At 43.6% G+C, this 14,225-nt stretch overlaps 1 protein-coding gene across 4 annotated transcripts in view; it reads left to right on the top strand.

Moving 5' to 3' along the window:
* Positions 1–14,225, top strand: part of Fkbp5 (FKBP prolyl isomerase 5) — an 86,187-nt gene that overhangs the window by 67,392 nt on the left and 4,570 nt on the right. For all 4 annotated transcript variants that reach the window (XM_048347888.1, XM_048347889.1, XM_048347891.1 and 1 more), the window contains exons 7-8: positions 3,503–3,593; positions 6,152–6,235. In XM_048347888.1, the coding sequence (XP_048203845.1) occupies positions 3,503–3,593; positions 6,152–6,235 (175 nt within the window). The remainder of the gene's footprint in view (positions 1–3,502; positions 3,594–6,151; positions 6,236–14,225) is intronic.

Below are 14,225 nucleotides of genomic sequence, written 5' to 3' on the forward strand. Positions count from 1 at the left end.
GCAAAGCCCATTCTCTGTGACCTGACACTTCACATGCGTGTGCAATTCTACATACCTTCCGCACTGAGCCTGTTCTGTGTGCATGTGGCAAGTTTCCTGATCTTCTCCACAACCCTCCTTCCCATTCAGTATTGCATCTTAATGGTGCTGTAACCTGGCTGTTGTAAATTTGTGCCCTTAATGTCATCTGCATTTTATTCTCCATAAAACTTCTGAGGCATGATGGAGTCTAATTATTGAGGCAGTGCAAGTTGAAAGACTAAACTATCTTACCAGGACACACGGTCTGAGTTTAAATCCTGACTCTGCTGCAGCTTCGGGGGTGACTTCTCAAAAAGTAAGAAGCGCTTCTCTCTGAGCCACCATTTCTTTGTCTGTAAAAAGGAAATGGTTGTTACAAGAACTTGACGTGCAACTGTTTCTTGATACACGTGAAGGCCTAATGGCCTTGATAGTCATTTTTTTATGTCTTTACTCTCAGGAGACAACTATTAATGCAAGGACATTAATACCAGATTCCTTCTGTTACAGTTTTTAAGTCCTGGCATATCTATCATTTGTGGTGATGTTTTTTAGTCAGTTCAATTGTTTAGCCCAGGTCTTTTTGTCCAGACTGAACTCGCATAATTCAAACAACTTCCTATGCCCCAAGAAAGTCAGGATGGCTGTTCTCAGATTGTTGTCAATTTCTGCCTCCCCAGGATGATGAGCCGCCTAAATCTGGAAAGGATGACTTCCCCACTGACAGTAGCCAGATGCTCTGGTGCTCCCCTTCCCCAGTCTCACACTCCCACTCAGTTACGGCCCCTCTCTGTGGGCTTCCCTCTCCCCTTCTGCACCACTGGCATAATTATTGGGTGCAGGGACTGCCCTGTGCAATGTAGGACATCCAACAGTTTCTGGCTCTGCCTACCAGAATCACCTGGATGACATGCCAACCCAAAATGTCTCTGGGCATTGCCAAATGTCACCTGGGCAAGGAAGGGTTAAAAATGCCCTGATTAAGAACCACCGATCTAAGGCAAATGACAGGTCATCAGTTGCATTTGTCCTGCTTAGCACAGGACTCAAAATCATCACATGCTCTGAGCAAGCAGATGCTCAGCACATGCCCTTCCTACCTCATTCCAGCGGGTTGGGAGGGCATGGTCTTTACTTAGTAGATGGCAGAAACAAAACAGGATATAGGTAGATCGAAGACCTCCAAGTAGAAATCTAGGCACCATTGCCTAAAATTTCACACTGGTAATTGCATTTTTTTTTATTTCTTTGCTAAAGATATTACCTTTGCCCTGCTGTTAAATTACCACACCCTGTTCCTGCCAGGTCTCTCTGTGCCTCGCTCTGCTTCAGCTTCCATTTTCTTGAGTAACTGTGGAGGTCAGTGAGTAAGCATTTATTCTGGGAACATTGAGGCAAGAGTTAAAGAAAGTAGAACAAGCAACAGAATGTGTGTATTCCCACTCTTGTCCCTTTGCCCCACTGGGTGTGTCAGCATCATCCCAGTTTTGACATCTTTCAACACATACCCTGAAATTTTGGGTTTGTCTTCTGTAATACCATTTCATACACTCAAGATTAGTTTGGGACTGGAGGCATGGCTTAGCCATTAGGATGGCTGCCTAGCAAATGTGAGGACTAGAATTCAAATCACGCTACTCAAGTTTTAAAAAAGTAGTTTAGCCTAGCAGACAGAATGTACTTCATTGAATATTTGACTAATATGCTGGACATATTAGGGAGCTCCAGGAACCAGACAAATAGAACTCCTCCAATAAAGAGCCATTCATTCTAGCAAGTGTATGCTTCTTGTATAGTTTAAATTTGTTTGAAGCTGGGCGCTGGTGACACACCTGTAACCCTAGCTACTCAGGAGGCTGAGATCTGAGGTTTGCAGTGTGGAGCCAACCTGTGCAGGAAAGCCCTTGAGACTTTTTTTTTTGGCCAGCCCTGGGCCTTGGACTCAGGGCCTGAGCACTATCCCTGGCTTCCTTTTTTGCTCAAGGCTAGCACTCTGCCACTCGAGCCACAGCGCCCCTTCTGTCCGTTTTCTATATATGTGGTGCTGGGGAATTGAACCCAGGGCTTCATGTATACAAGGCAAGCACTCTTGCCACTAGGCCATATCCCCAGCCGCCCTTGAGACTCTTATCTCCAGTTAACCACCAGAAAACTGGAAGTGGCACTGTGGCTCAAAGTGGTAGAGCACTAGCCTTGAGTGAAAAAGCTCAGGGACAGTGGTCAGGCCCTGAGTTCAAGCCCCACAACCAACAAAAATAAAGTTTGCCTATCCCCAGTTTTTTTATCCAGTTTTAGCTAAAAAACAGTTGCATTTTCCAACAGGATAGCTACAGTATAGGAGTATGTCTCTAGATGAGGATCTAGGGCAGCTATTTTATACTGTTTGTGTTATTTATGTTTCCTAGTATGCTTTTTGCCTTTCTAATGTGTATTTCCTCATGTTTATTTGATTGGAAGTGGCATTGTTAGTGACAGCACTTGAAGTTAAAAGTGTAAAAAAGGAAAGCTGGGTGCCAGTGGCTTGTGTCTGTAATCTAGCTACTTTGGAGGCTGCGACACAGCTCAAAGCTAGCTCAGGTATAATACTCTTACCTCTAGTTAATCCCAAAAAAGCTGGAAGTGGGGGTATGGCTAAAGTTACTAGCCTTGAGCCAAAAAGCTTAAGGACAGCATCCCATCCCTGAGTTCAATCCCCAGTATTGGGGCACCAAAAAAAAAAAGGTTAGAGCAAGTATAATGATACACACTTTTATATAACCACTGTTACTCAGAGGGTGGAGATGGGAAGATAACAATTCAAAGCTAATTGGAGCAAAAGTTAGACAGACTCTGTCTCAAAGAAACCAGATAGTCATGCCTGTAATCCCAGGTACTTGGGAAGCAAAAATAGGGGAATTGTCATTCAAGACCAGCCCAGGCAAAGGTAGCAAGACTGCGGCGGGGGGACAGATGACTAAGAACTAAAAGCAAAAGGATTTGAGGATGTGACTAAAGTGATAGAGCCCTGAACTAGGAAATGTGAAGCCCTAAGTTCAACCCCCAGTACCACCAAAAAAAGTTAAAACCTTATTGAACAGCAAGCACACTTTTAACAAGCATCACTGTAACAATTATAGTGGCCAAATTTCTCCTGCCCTTCCAGCTGAGAAAGCTTAGGGGCAGGGCCCTATCAACGGAAAAAGAATAAAGTATGAAATCCAGCGGAGGAAAAGGCAATGCCATTTAAGCAAGTTGTGTTAAGCAGTACAGGTGTCATGTTACAGGCAGATGTAAAGGAGAAAAGAAGGCCTAGTGTTCCCTGGCTTCTGAGAAACCTCCGCGCGCGCACTTGGCATGGTGTCCTTTGGCCAACGCTGGCTTCGTCTTCGGGGGGCTCGCGGGCAGAGCTCTCCACCAGCACAGTGTTTCAGAATACCGAAGGGAGTGCCCAGAAGTGATACACCAATTCTTTTAAAGTTTTATTTCTTACTCTCCGTTTCAGATATGGTTTTGGAGAGGCAGGGAAGCCTAAATTTGGCATTGAACCTAATGCTGAGCTTATATATGAAGTTACACTTAAGAGCTTCGAAAAGGTGAGAAAATCCCAACTTCTCTCGATCGTAGTGCTCTCTCCCCTCCCACTTCTGTAACTGCCCTGCCAGGTGGTGCGGGCTGGTGGGGTGGATTTCCCAGTTGTGCTTTGTCTCCGGTCTCCACACTGCTACTAGAGAAGGGACAACTGACCGGCCCAGGAGCTCCATGTGCTTATTTTGTTCTTATGTGTCAGCTTTTTTTTTTTTTTAACTTTTCTTGGGTAAAATCCAAGACTTGTTCCCTTATTTGTTCCTAGACTTGTTCTTTTTGTACTTTTTTTTCCTGGGTTGAGGACAAAAAAAGGTTTATGTACTGCCAAGCTGCTCCTTGGGGGCGTGGAGCTCGGCTTTTCAGTGCTGAACGGGTTGTACCCTTCACGGAGTCACGAAGTCACGAAGGGGGCCTGTGCTGTGGCTGCAAGCGGTAACCCCGAAGGCCAGGCCTGGGGCCACCCTCAGTGTGACCGGGATACGAGAAGAATGTAACCGTCAAGTACAGAAGAGGAAATTTGTCACTTGCCTTGGGTTGAAGAAATGATGACTCCTTGGAGATCTCTGCAGCCCAGGGTCGCTTCTGGAGGCTGCCAGCTTGGTTTAACCACAAACACACAGCATCTGCCTGGCCTAGGTATGCTGTCAACTGCAGCCACCTGCTCGTGGGACCTGTTCCACACCCTTCCTAGGGCCCCTCAGCAACTGACTTGTGTACTGCTTTTTTATTCCTGCATAGTATGCCCTCTCCACATTCTGTATCTTACTCTGAAAGGAAACCGTTGCCCTGTATTTTGATCTAAGAAATGAAGAAAGGGTGGGTCATTGGTGGTACACACATACAATCCTAGCTATTCAGGATACTGAGATCTAAGGATCAAGATTCAAAGCCAGCCTGGGCAAGATAGTCCCTGAGACTCTTATCTCTAATTATCTGTAACCACTAAAAAGCCAGAAGTGGAACTATGGATCAAGCTGTGTCCCTTGAGCAAAAAAGCTAAGGAACAGTGCCCAGGCCCAGAGTTCAAGCCTCTCATTTCTGGCATTTAGAGAAAAAAAAAAAAAAAGGCTGAAGCCAAAAGCCAGGCTTGCCTATGATGCCAACACAAAACTGAGGCAGGCGGGTCACAGGCCCATAATGCAGTTCTATCTCAAAAAAAAGAAGAATAAAAAAGACTGAAGCCTACATGAAAAATTCAAAGGTTCCTTGTTAACTAGGCCTTTAAATAATTGAGCTGAATCATAAGGAGGCCACATGGTTGCCAGAGAAACTATTATCGTGCTCACTCACTTAAAACCGAGGCAGAGAGCTGGGAATGTGTTTTCTAGAGTGCTTGCCTAGCATACATGAAGCCCTGGGTTTGATTCCTCAGCACCACAAAAACAAAAGGCTGGAAGTGGCGCTGTGACTCAAGTGGTAGAGTGCTAGCCTTGAGCAAAAGTACCTTAGGGACAATGCCCAGGCACTGAGTTCAAGCCCCAGGATTAGCTAAAAAAAAAAAAAAAAAAAAAAAAAAAAAAAAAAAAAGGACTGGGAATATGGCCTAGTGGCAAGAGCTCTTGCCTCCTACACATGAAGCTCTCGGTTCGATTCCCCAGCACCACATATATGGAAAACGGCCAGAAGGGGCGCTGTGGCTCAGGTGGCAGAGTGCTAGCCTTGAGCAGGAAGAAGCCAGGGACAGTGCTCAGGCCCTGAGTCCAGGGCCCAGGACTGGCGAAAGGAAGGAAGGAAGGAAGGAAGGAAGGAAGGAAGGGAGGAAGGGAGGAAGGGAAAAGAAAAGAAAGCAGGCAGAGCAGCTGCAGAGCTGGGAGCACAGCCTAATTGTTTTTAGATAGAGTTTTACAGTTGACACCTAAGCTTCTTATTAACTCCTGTGCTCTGTAGCACAGTGACCATCCATGCCTTTTACTAGCTTCCCTGTAAGACCCCAGTTGGTCATTTTCTGTTTGTACAGAAAGTGCAGTTGTCTCTGGGTTTTATCCGTTACAGAGGAGAAAGAATACAGATAGTATAGACTAGCAGTTGATGATGGAGTCACTTATTTATGGCTCTGAAGTGACATCTTCACATGAGCCTACTCTCCAACTGTGTTTTTTACTTCCAACTCCCAAGTACACAGATGCAGGTTGTTACTGTTTAGCGTTTGAGTGTATCTGGCTGCTACAAAGACAACTGTCTGACCTGAAAACTCTGTCCAGATAGACAGCTATGATTTGACTACAAGGAGTGGTCTCATTTTAGGGTTGAAAAACAGCTTAGAGAAAGTTTGCTAAAACTGTGATTGCTGCTTGCCTGTGGGGAATGAGGGAGCCTTGCGTTCCTTGGGTGGCCTCACCACACCATCTAAAGGTGCGCTCTTTCACAGTGCTCCACGTGGGTCACCTCAGGAAGCAAGTTCTTAAAGCTGTATCAAGAGCACTAGCCAACCTGTAACCGGCAGTGACCAGGGGTTTAGCAGCCAGCCAGCGTGCCTAGAGTTGGGGGTATCCTGTAGAAGTAGTTGGCGTCAGCTGACACTTTTCCTACTGTGCTCATCTAACCATTGCCACAAATTTACACACAGGCCAAAGAATCCTGGGAGATGGACACCAAAGAAAAACTGGAACAGGCTGCCATTGTCAAAGAGAAGGGAACTGTATACTTCAAGGTCTGTGAGTCCCTGTCCAACCCTTTCCATGTCAAAGAATTCACACAAGTGTCCATGGGTTGTGCTGAGATTCCCTACTCTGAATTCTGTCAACACCTTCTTGGTAAGAATAAGCCTCAGTTTTTATAGGTCTGCTGTTTTCTGTGTAAGGAATGGTGAGAAAAGAATGAATTAATGTGAAAAAGAAAAAAAGAACCCAAATCTCTCTCCCTCTTTCCTACACATGGTTGTCTAGATTATAAACTGTACATATAAGCAGACCAGGTCTGGCTTGCCCATCCATTGCTCTATGGCTCAAGACCTAAAGCATCTTGCTGAGTGTATGGCTGGCAGGCAGAAACGATTGTAGAATGTAAGTGGAATGAGCAGACTAATGGTTAGCAAGTTACAGAATAAGTTCCCATCCTTTTCCTTTCCACTCTCCTGGTATAGCCACTGTTCACATGACACAAGAGAAGAGAATGTGCACAGGTCTCTTGTTTTCAAAACATTTTTTAAAAGTCATTGAATGTGCTGGGTGCTGATGGGCTCATGCTTGTAATCCTAGCTACTCGGGAAGCTGAGATCTGAGGATCACAGTTGAAAGTTATCCCCGCCCCTGAGACTCTTACCTCTAATTAATCACCAGAAAACGGGAAGTGGTACTGTGGCTCTAAGTGCTAGAGCCCTAGCCTTGAATGGCAAAAGCTCAGGGACAGTACCCAGACCCTAAGTTCAAGTAGCCAATCCAAAAAAGAAAAACAAAAAGTTAAATGAAAAGGTAATATGACATTTGTTTGTATGTAGATAAAACCAAGAGACTAGTTTCCTTAAGACTTTTTAATAATACTTTAAATTGAAAAAGTAAATTCTCTGTACCTATTAAATGGTAACAAATTTACACAATAAGTATCCCCAATTTTGCTTAAGTCTTAGCAAGGATTTATTTTAGTATAATAGGGTTAAAGTAGGGAGGAAGAAAAAAAAGAGAAACATTTCCTACATGGAAAATAGGAAATGGGAGTTAAAAGACAAAATGGTGGTACTTTTCGGTAGCTTTGGTATTTTCTTTTGTTTATTTGTTTTGTTTTTGTTGCCAGTACTGGGGTGTGGACTCGGGGCCTAAGCACTGTCCCTGGCTTCTTTTTGCTCAGGGCTAGCACTCTGCCTCTTGAGCCACAGAGCCGCTTCTGGCTTTTTTCTATATATGTGGTGCTGGGGAATAGAACCCAGGGCTTCATGTATACGAGGCAAGCACTTTACCACTAGGCCATATTCCCAGCCCCAGCTTTTGTATTTTCTGAGCTGGGCAAATACAGCAGTCTAGCAACTGCTAATCCTTAGACAGTGGTTTTAGAGAGTAAGATAGGTAAGGCTCATCTAGAGCCAGACTGTCTTTTGGACTTTCTTACCTTTACCTGTTTATAAATTTAGCTAGCCCATCCTGAGTCTCCTGATCTTGTAACTTAACTTTTAAAAGGAGGTCTGTTGTGATAGAGGAGCTTACCTGCATTTTCAGTTGACTTTCTGATTTTAACTCAGAGTCTTTCCCTTTTAATACTTGTTAAAAATAAGATCATTTCCCTGTCTCCTTAGCTCTCTATCCTGTCTTCCTCCCTCCCATAAATGATTTTGGTCCCTTTTCATTTGAAAAGGCATACCAAAGGGCAGCAGTCCTATAGCCATTTCCTGCTGACAGTCAACTATGAACCTACCTGGAAAAGGGGAACCAAAAAGTCCTTTCTCCAACTAACTTAAGAGGCGAGGTGAGAAACTGAGTTGGCAGGAGATTTGGTTGACAGCCTATCCTATTCAGGACCAACAGATGATCAGGCTCAGAAGACATCGGGTTACTCTTTTCACAGTCTGCTGAAAAGAATTTCATCTCTGTGGACCCTGGTGGGTAACTGGCTGTCTTGAGAGACTATTCCTGCCTCAGGCTCACCAGTTTCTGTTGCCAAAGATGGGTGAGGGGTTCCCTCAGCTTCCCAGTTTCCGTGCAAAGTCACAGGGCCTTGAAATCCACTCCTGAAAGGCAGTGTGGGGCATCTCACAGAAAGGGAGAGTTTCAAAACGTGAAAGTGTTAGCAACAATTTATCTTAGTATAACATAGTTAAAGGAGGAAGAAATAGAAAAGGAGAAACATTTCCTATTCCCCACGAGGGAAAATAATGACTCCTAGTAAATGTTGAGTATCTATTTTGCCAAGAAATATGTCACTGCCTATCAGTATTGCCATACCTGAACAGTAAAATAAAGATACTCCAAGATTGGAGTGGAAGACACAGTGTCTGGGCACTAGTCATGGCTCTGAGAAAGTGATGGGGAGAATACCAATGGCTTCTAATGGCCTAGATGACCCCACACACCCGCTCAATAAGGAGGCTTTGGGAACCTGGGACAGTATAGACTGTTCTCAGAAACCTTTTTAGTAGCAACTAAGAATGTGAGACTTTCTCCCCACTTGGTTTAACTCTAATCAGAGCGCTTTTCAGTGTCGAGTGGAAAGCCTTTAGTGGGGAGAATTTCTTTCTCAAGCTTTCTTTCCTTTTGTTCTTGCCACAGCAAACCATGAGATTAGTGATGCTTTTTGAACAGTATGAAGCCGTGTGCATAAACATACTGGAACAAGTCTTCCTGAGTAGGTGCTGTAGCGCGTGCCGTTGCACTTACACCTTGTCCTGCGAGAGCGGAGTCGGGGTTAACCCATTCTTGTAAATGTATAATCAAAACAAAAGCAAGTAATCATCAGTGCAGGCAGAAGGGAAAGTGGGGATTGTTTTTCAAACTTCCAGCTGAAACCCTCCATTGAGTCCAGAAATCTGTTCGGTAAAAGTATAAGTTTAATTGCACAAAAGTTTTGTGGATATTGGTGTAATTGAAAACATGTTGCAAGTTTATTACTTTTTTTGTAGTACTTGTAGTACTGAATTTGAACTTGGGGCCTCACACTTGCTAGAAAAACTTTATTACTTGAGCCATGCCTGTCAGTGCTGCTTTTTGTTTTTTGGGTTTTTTTTTTTTAAGAGGGTGTTGTGTTTTTTTCTCAAGATCGTCCACATCTCAGTCCCCCTATGTCCACCTTCCATGTAGCTGAGATCACAGTTTTCCTCAAGCGTTATTGGTTTGGATAGAGTTTCACTAACTTTAGGTCTAGACTCATCTCAGATCCATAATCCTCCTGGTCTCTGTCTCCTCGCTTGCTGTAGTTATAGGCATGAGTCACTATGCCCAGCCCACAAGTTTATTTTCAGCTCTAAATTTTTGTGGATTTTTTTTAAGGTTGATAATACTGAGGTTTGAAGTCAAGGTTTCACACATGCTAGACATGTGCTCCACTGCTTGAGTCACACTAACACCTCTTTTTGTTCTGGTTGTTTTTGAGATAGAATCTCACTTTTAGCTTAGAACCACATTCCTCCTATTTATATTTCCCGCTATACCTAGGATAACAAACACATGCCACCATACCTAACATTTCGTATTGGGATATGGGTCTTGTAACTTTTTTTTCTGGCTGGCCTAGCACTATAGTCATTTTAGTCTCAGATTCTCACGTAGATGGGTACACAACACTGTGCCTGGGTTGGTCTTGAACCTGAATCCTCCTGATGTCCTAAGTAGCTAGGATTATAGGCATTATAGGTATAGTGCCTGGCTAAGAACTTCTAAACTCATGAGAACAAGGTTTATCTTTTAAAGAAAATCCTGGGCCGTGAATGTGGCTTAGTGGTTAGAGCGCTTGCCTAGCATGCATGAAGCCTTGGGTTGATTCCTCAGTACCACATACACAGAAAAAGCTGGAAGTGGTGCTGTGGCTCAAGAGTACAGCTCTAGCCTTGAACACAGAGAGGCTCAGGGACAGAGTTCAAGACCCAGGACTGCCCCCCCCCCCCCAAAAAAAAAAAAGTTGAGCTTATAAAGCAAAAAGGCCCCAGCAAACTAAGGCTAATTTGTGATTGAAAAAAAAACGCTATTTTTATAAATTTAGTGTAGCCTAAGCATCCCAGGTGGCAACTACTCCCCAGGCATTCCCACATCCTCAGATTCACTTCCAGGCCCTATTAAGCCCCTATTAAATAGATCAAGGTAGTGCCATATACTGCTGTACCTTCTTTTTTACCTTGACTGTAGTATTTTTCCTGTACCTTTGTTTCTGTGCATGTTTAGAAGCCTAAGTACTTACTAGTGTTACAGTTCCCCACAGCATCCAATCAGTAACTGCAGCTCTGCAGCCGAGGAGCAGTGGGCGACAGGCAGGGCCAGCGCGGTTCCTGCGCGTACTCTGGTGGCACATTTCTCACAGCGTTCCATTGTTGAGTGATGGGTGCCTGTTTCCCCAGATTTCTAAATAGATTATTAACGATATTTTAGGGAGGTGAGGCTTTTAGCATTTGACTAGAATCATATTGTTATAATAGAAAAGCTCAGCTAATCAGAAGCTCTAAAAGCATTGGAGAGAATGCTTTTAGAAATGAAATAATGTCATGAAGCTATCTCTCATATAGCCTTGCCCCCTGAATATAAACAGAGACATGTCAGAATGAGTAGCAGAAATTAGTATGTACGTGTCTGAATGGTATTTAACTGTGTTCTTAGCATCCCAGCCACAACCAGGATTTGGATAGATCATACTATGGTGAACCTTCTTTAAATTACCAATCTTTGGATAAAATCTGGGTCAGCACTCACACATATGGAACATATTATTTTTAACATGCAATTTGATAGACAAGATCTTTCAAAACATTAGTCCATTGAGGAAAAAAATTAATGAAAGGTTCAAAACCACTGACCTAAGGCTTTTCTCCCAGAATATCTGTGAACATTTTGTACCAGTGAAAACTTCCCCGGAGGCACCTTCATAATTATAGGTAAAAGATCCCATCAGTGATCCTAGCTTTAGCCGTAAGGCCTCAGAAATGGCTGGTAGTTTCCTGTGCACAGATCCATCCCTTTCCAACTTTCAGGGCAGGTTTCAATCTGCCACCCTGCTCTCCTGGGCCTCATCTTCCCAGGGTATTTGACTCAGCACGTTGTGCACATGTGCAGAGTCCAGATGTGTAGGTGAGAACAAATGTGTGGGTGAGATCAGAAATGAGCTGATGATAAGTTTGACATCATTACTCTCTAAAGGATGACCCGAACAATTACAGGTGTGTAGTACACACGTTCTATGGAATAATTTTCCTTCTCCTGACCCCTCACACTTGCTCTGCCAGTGTGCTCACAAGCTAGCTTCATAAAGCTGAAGTTGAGGAGTGGTTGCACGCAGAAGAACAGCTCAAAGTCTCCCTAGACTCTTGAAATCATCTGTCTCTGTGTCTAGAACATGCCTGTTGCTGAATTTAATTCTATTTCTTAGGGAAGGGGAAACGATGATGATTTGGGGCAAGAGGCAAGATCAAGACTCTCTTCACTTATCAAGGACACTTCATTGTTCCTCTAGCTTCCTATTATCTGGGCATCATCAACATAGAAATGATCTGTGTGGGTTTTATATTGTTGTGTATTTACCACATGAATAGACTCTTCAATATGCATCATATAACAGATTCTCACAAGATACTTTCATTTAAGAGAAGGATATGATCGTGCCATATTTGTTGTAATCACTCATTAAAGTGGAACATTTGAATATTTAAGATGTGTTCACTGTGAGGAGAAAAAGGAGATGACAGCCAGTTCTGTTCTACTGTTTCAGGAAGGGACTACTACTCTGTGAGAGCAAAACCAGAAGCATTATCTTCCACCATTACTGAACTGTTTAGACATAACTTATCTTCAGGCAATGATAAGACCAGGAGGAAGTTAATGACTGAAGAAGAAATCTGAAATTTGTTTGTAATACACAGTCAATTTCTCTGCACAGGTATATATTGAAGGACAATAAATCATTTGGCTTTATCAAAAAAAGAAAGAAAGAAAGAAAGAAAGAAAGAAAGAAAGAAAGAAAGAAAGAAAGAAATGAATAAATAAATAAATAAATGAGCTGAAATAGCCAGGCACCAGTGGCTGACACCTGTAATCCCAGCTACTTAGGAGGCTTGAGATCTGAGTATAGAGGTTCAAAGTCAGCCTGGGCAGATAAGTCTATGAGACTCTTATCTCCAGTGAACTACCAAAAAAGCCGGAAGTGAAGGTATGCTCAAGTGCTAGATTGCTAGCCCTAGCTAACGAAGCTCAGGGTCAGCACCCAGACCCTAAGTTCAAGCCCCAAGACTGGCATAAAAAGGAAAAGAAATGAGCCAAACACAGAGCCCCGTTCCATACCATTTGCCTGCTAGGGCTCTGTTCCCATTGGCTCAGCAATCTGGTGTATAGCTAAGAGGGATAAGTCTCTCCCTTGACTAAGGCTTCATTATATACAGCTTTAAATGAGACCAATTTAGGTTGTAAAACTCCTTTCAGCCTCTGAATACTAATGAAAAAAATAGTGGGAGTTGTTGTCTTCATTTAGCTCTGAAAATAATTATTAAGCATGGGTAACAATATGGTATTATGCCAGGTGTTGTGCAAACCACGCAGTATCTGCCGGACAAGAAAGGGCATTACTATCCTACCTAGCTCCTATTTTTCCCCCACTTTGGTGGTGCAGTTTGAATTCTGAGGGTGCTGTGGCTTTGCGGGGTTCCTGCGCCCTCTTGTGGTCCTTAGGAAGAAAGCATGTCTACCTCGGCTCGCTAGTTAAGGATAACTCTTCAGCCACTGAGCCCTTTTCAGACAAACCTAGGTTTGCTAGGTTTTGACCACCATTACTGAACTGTTTAGACTCAAATCTAGGATAAAGGAGAAAGAGAGAGAAAGAAGCTAAATGATGGGAAAATGACAAGCCTCACCTAACAGAGATGACATGACCCTTCTCCTCCCTACTCACACTTCCATTTTGGCGCCGTGATGTATTTTGATTCCATAGTTGGAATTCTTGACCTTAATATTCACTCAACAAACCTCTGCTAAGGGCTTTGTGCTAGACCTGTATGAATGAATAAAGGGTAAACTGCACTACCTGTCTTCAAAGAGCCCACAACCCAGCAAAGGTGAAAGCAGTGACAGGAAGAAAATGCCAGCCCCTGAAACTGGTGACCATTTCCTTTTCTTTTCCTCCTCTTTTTTTCTTGTTTTGTTTCTTTTTCTGTTTTTGTGTTGTTTTTAGCACTAAAAATAATAGTTGGCCTAAGGCTATTTAGCTTTATTACCATAACCAAATGCCCTAGGCCCTAGGCCGGATGGCTTAAAAGACTCTCCCATCCTGAGGGCCACCTCTCTCCCTAAGACACCAGCCATCTTCTAAAGGCAGCCTGCTGGCTGTGAGGGCTGCAGCTTGTCAATTAGGATAAGGGACACAATTTAGTCAATATTAAGTATAATTTCCATAAGATCTTCACTGTCATTAAAGGCCCTGGTTTCCCTTTATAAACAGCCTGTGTGAACTTTCTGATGAAGAAAAGTCTTAACAGGCTTTGATTTCAGTGGCCTTCCCCTGCAAAACACTTCAGCAGGCCCTTGCATTGCTCTCCTGCAGCGAAACCGGTGCGCTCTGTGAGTCTTCCCTCTTCTAGGCAAGTGGTGGCCTAGGCCCTCTGGGAACCAGCTCCCCTGCCGTCTTCACCAGAGGAGCCGCAGCAGGGCCTTCTTCCTACAGGCAGGGCTCGCCTCTCATGCCATCTCCCAGAGGTCCGTGTACCAGGACATCCTCCTAAACCCGCCCTGTCAGCTCTTTCTTCTTGGTTGAATGAGAAGTTGGGGTGTTGTGGGGGAAGACATTGTGCCATGATAGATGCTTGCTGCTTTGACCATGGCACATCTTACTAATTGTATAATACTTCATTGGTTACACATTGGATTTATGTCTTAATGAATTTGGCTACTCTTCTTCTGTCTGCTGAAATGTGTCTTCAGGGGGGCTGGGAATATGGCCTAGTGATAAAGTGCTTGCCTCATATACATGAAGCCCTGGGTTCGATTCCTCAGCACCACATATATAGAAAACAGCCGGAAGTGGCACTG

The sequence above is a fragment of the Perognathus longimembris genome, chromosome 6, assembly GCF_023159225.1.
Source record: "Perognathus longimembris pacificus isolate PPM17 chromosome 6, ASM2315922v1, whole genome shotgun sequence".
Classification (NCBI taxonomy): domain Eukaryota; kingdom Metazoa; phylum Chordata; class Mammalia; order Rodentia; family Heteromyidae; genus Perognathus; species Perognathus longimembris.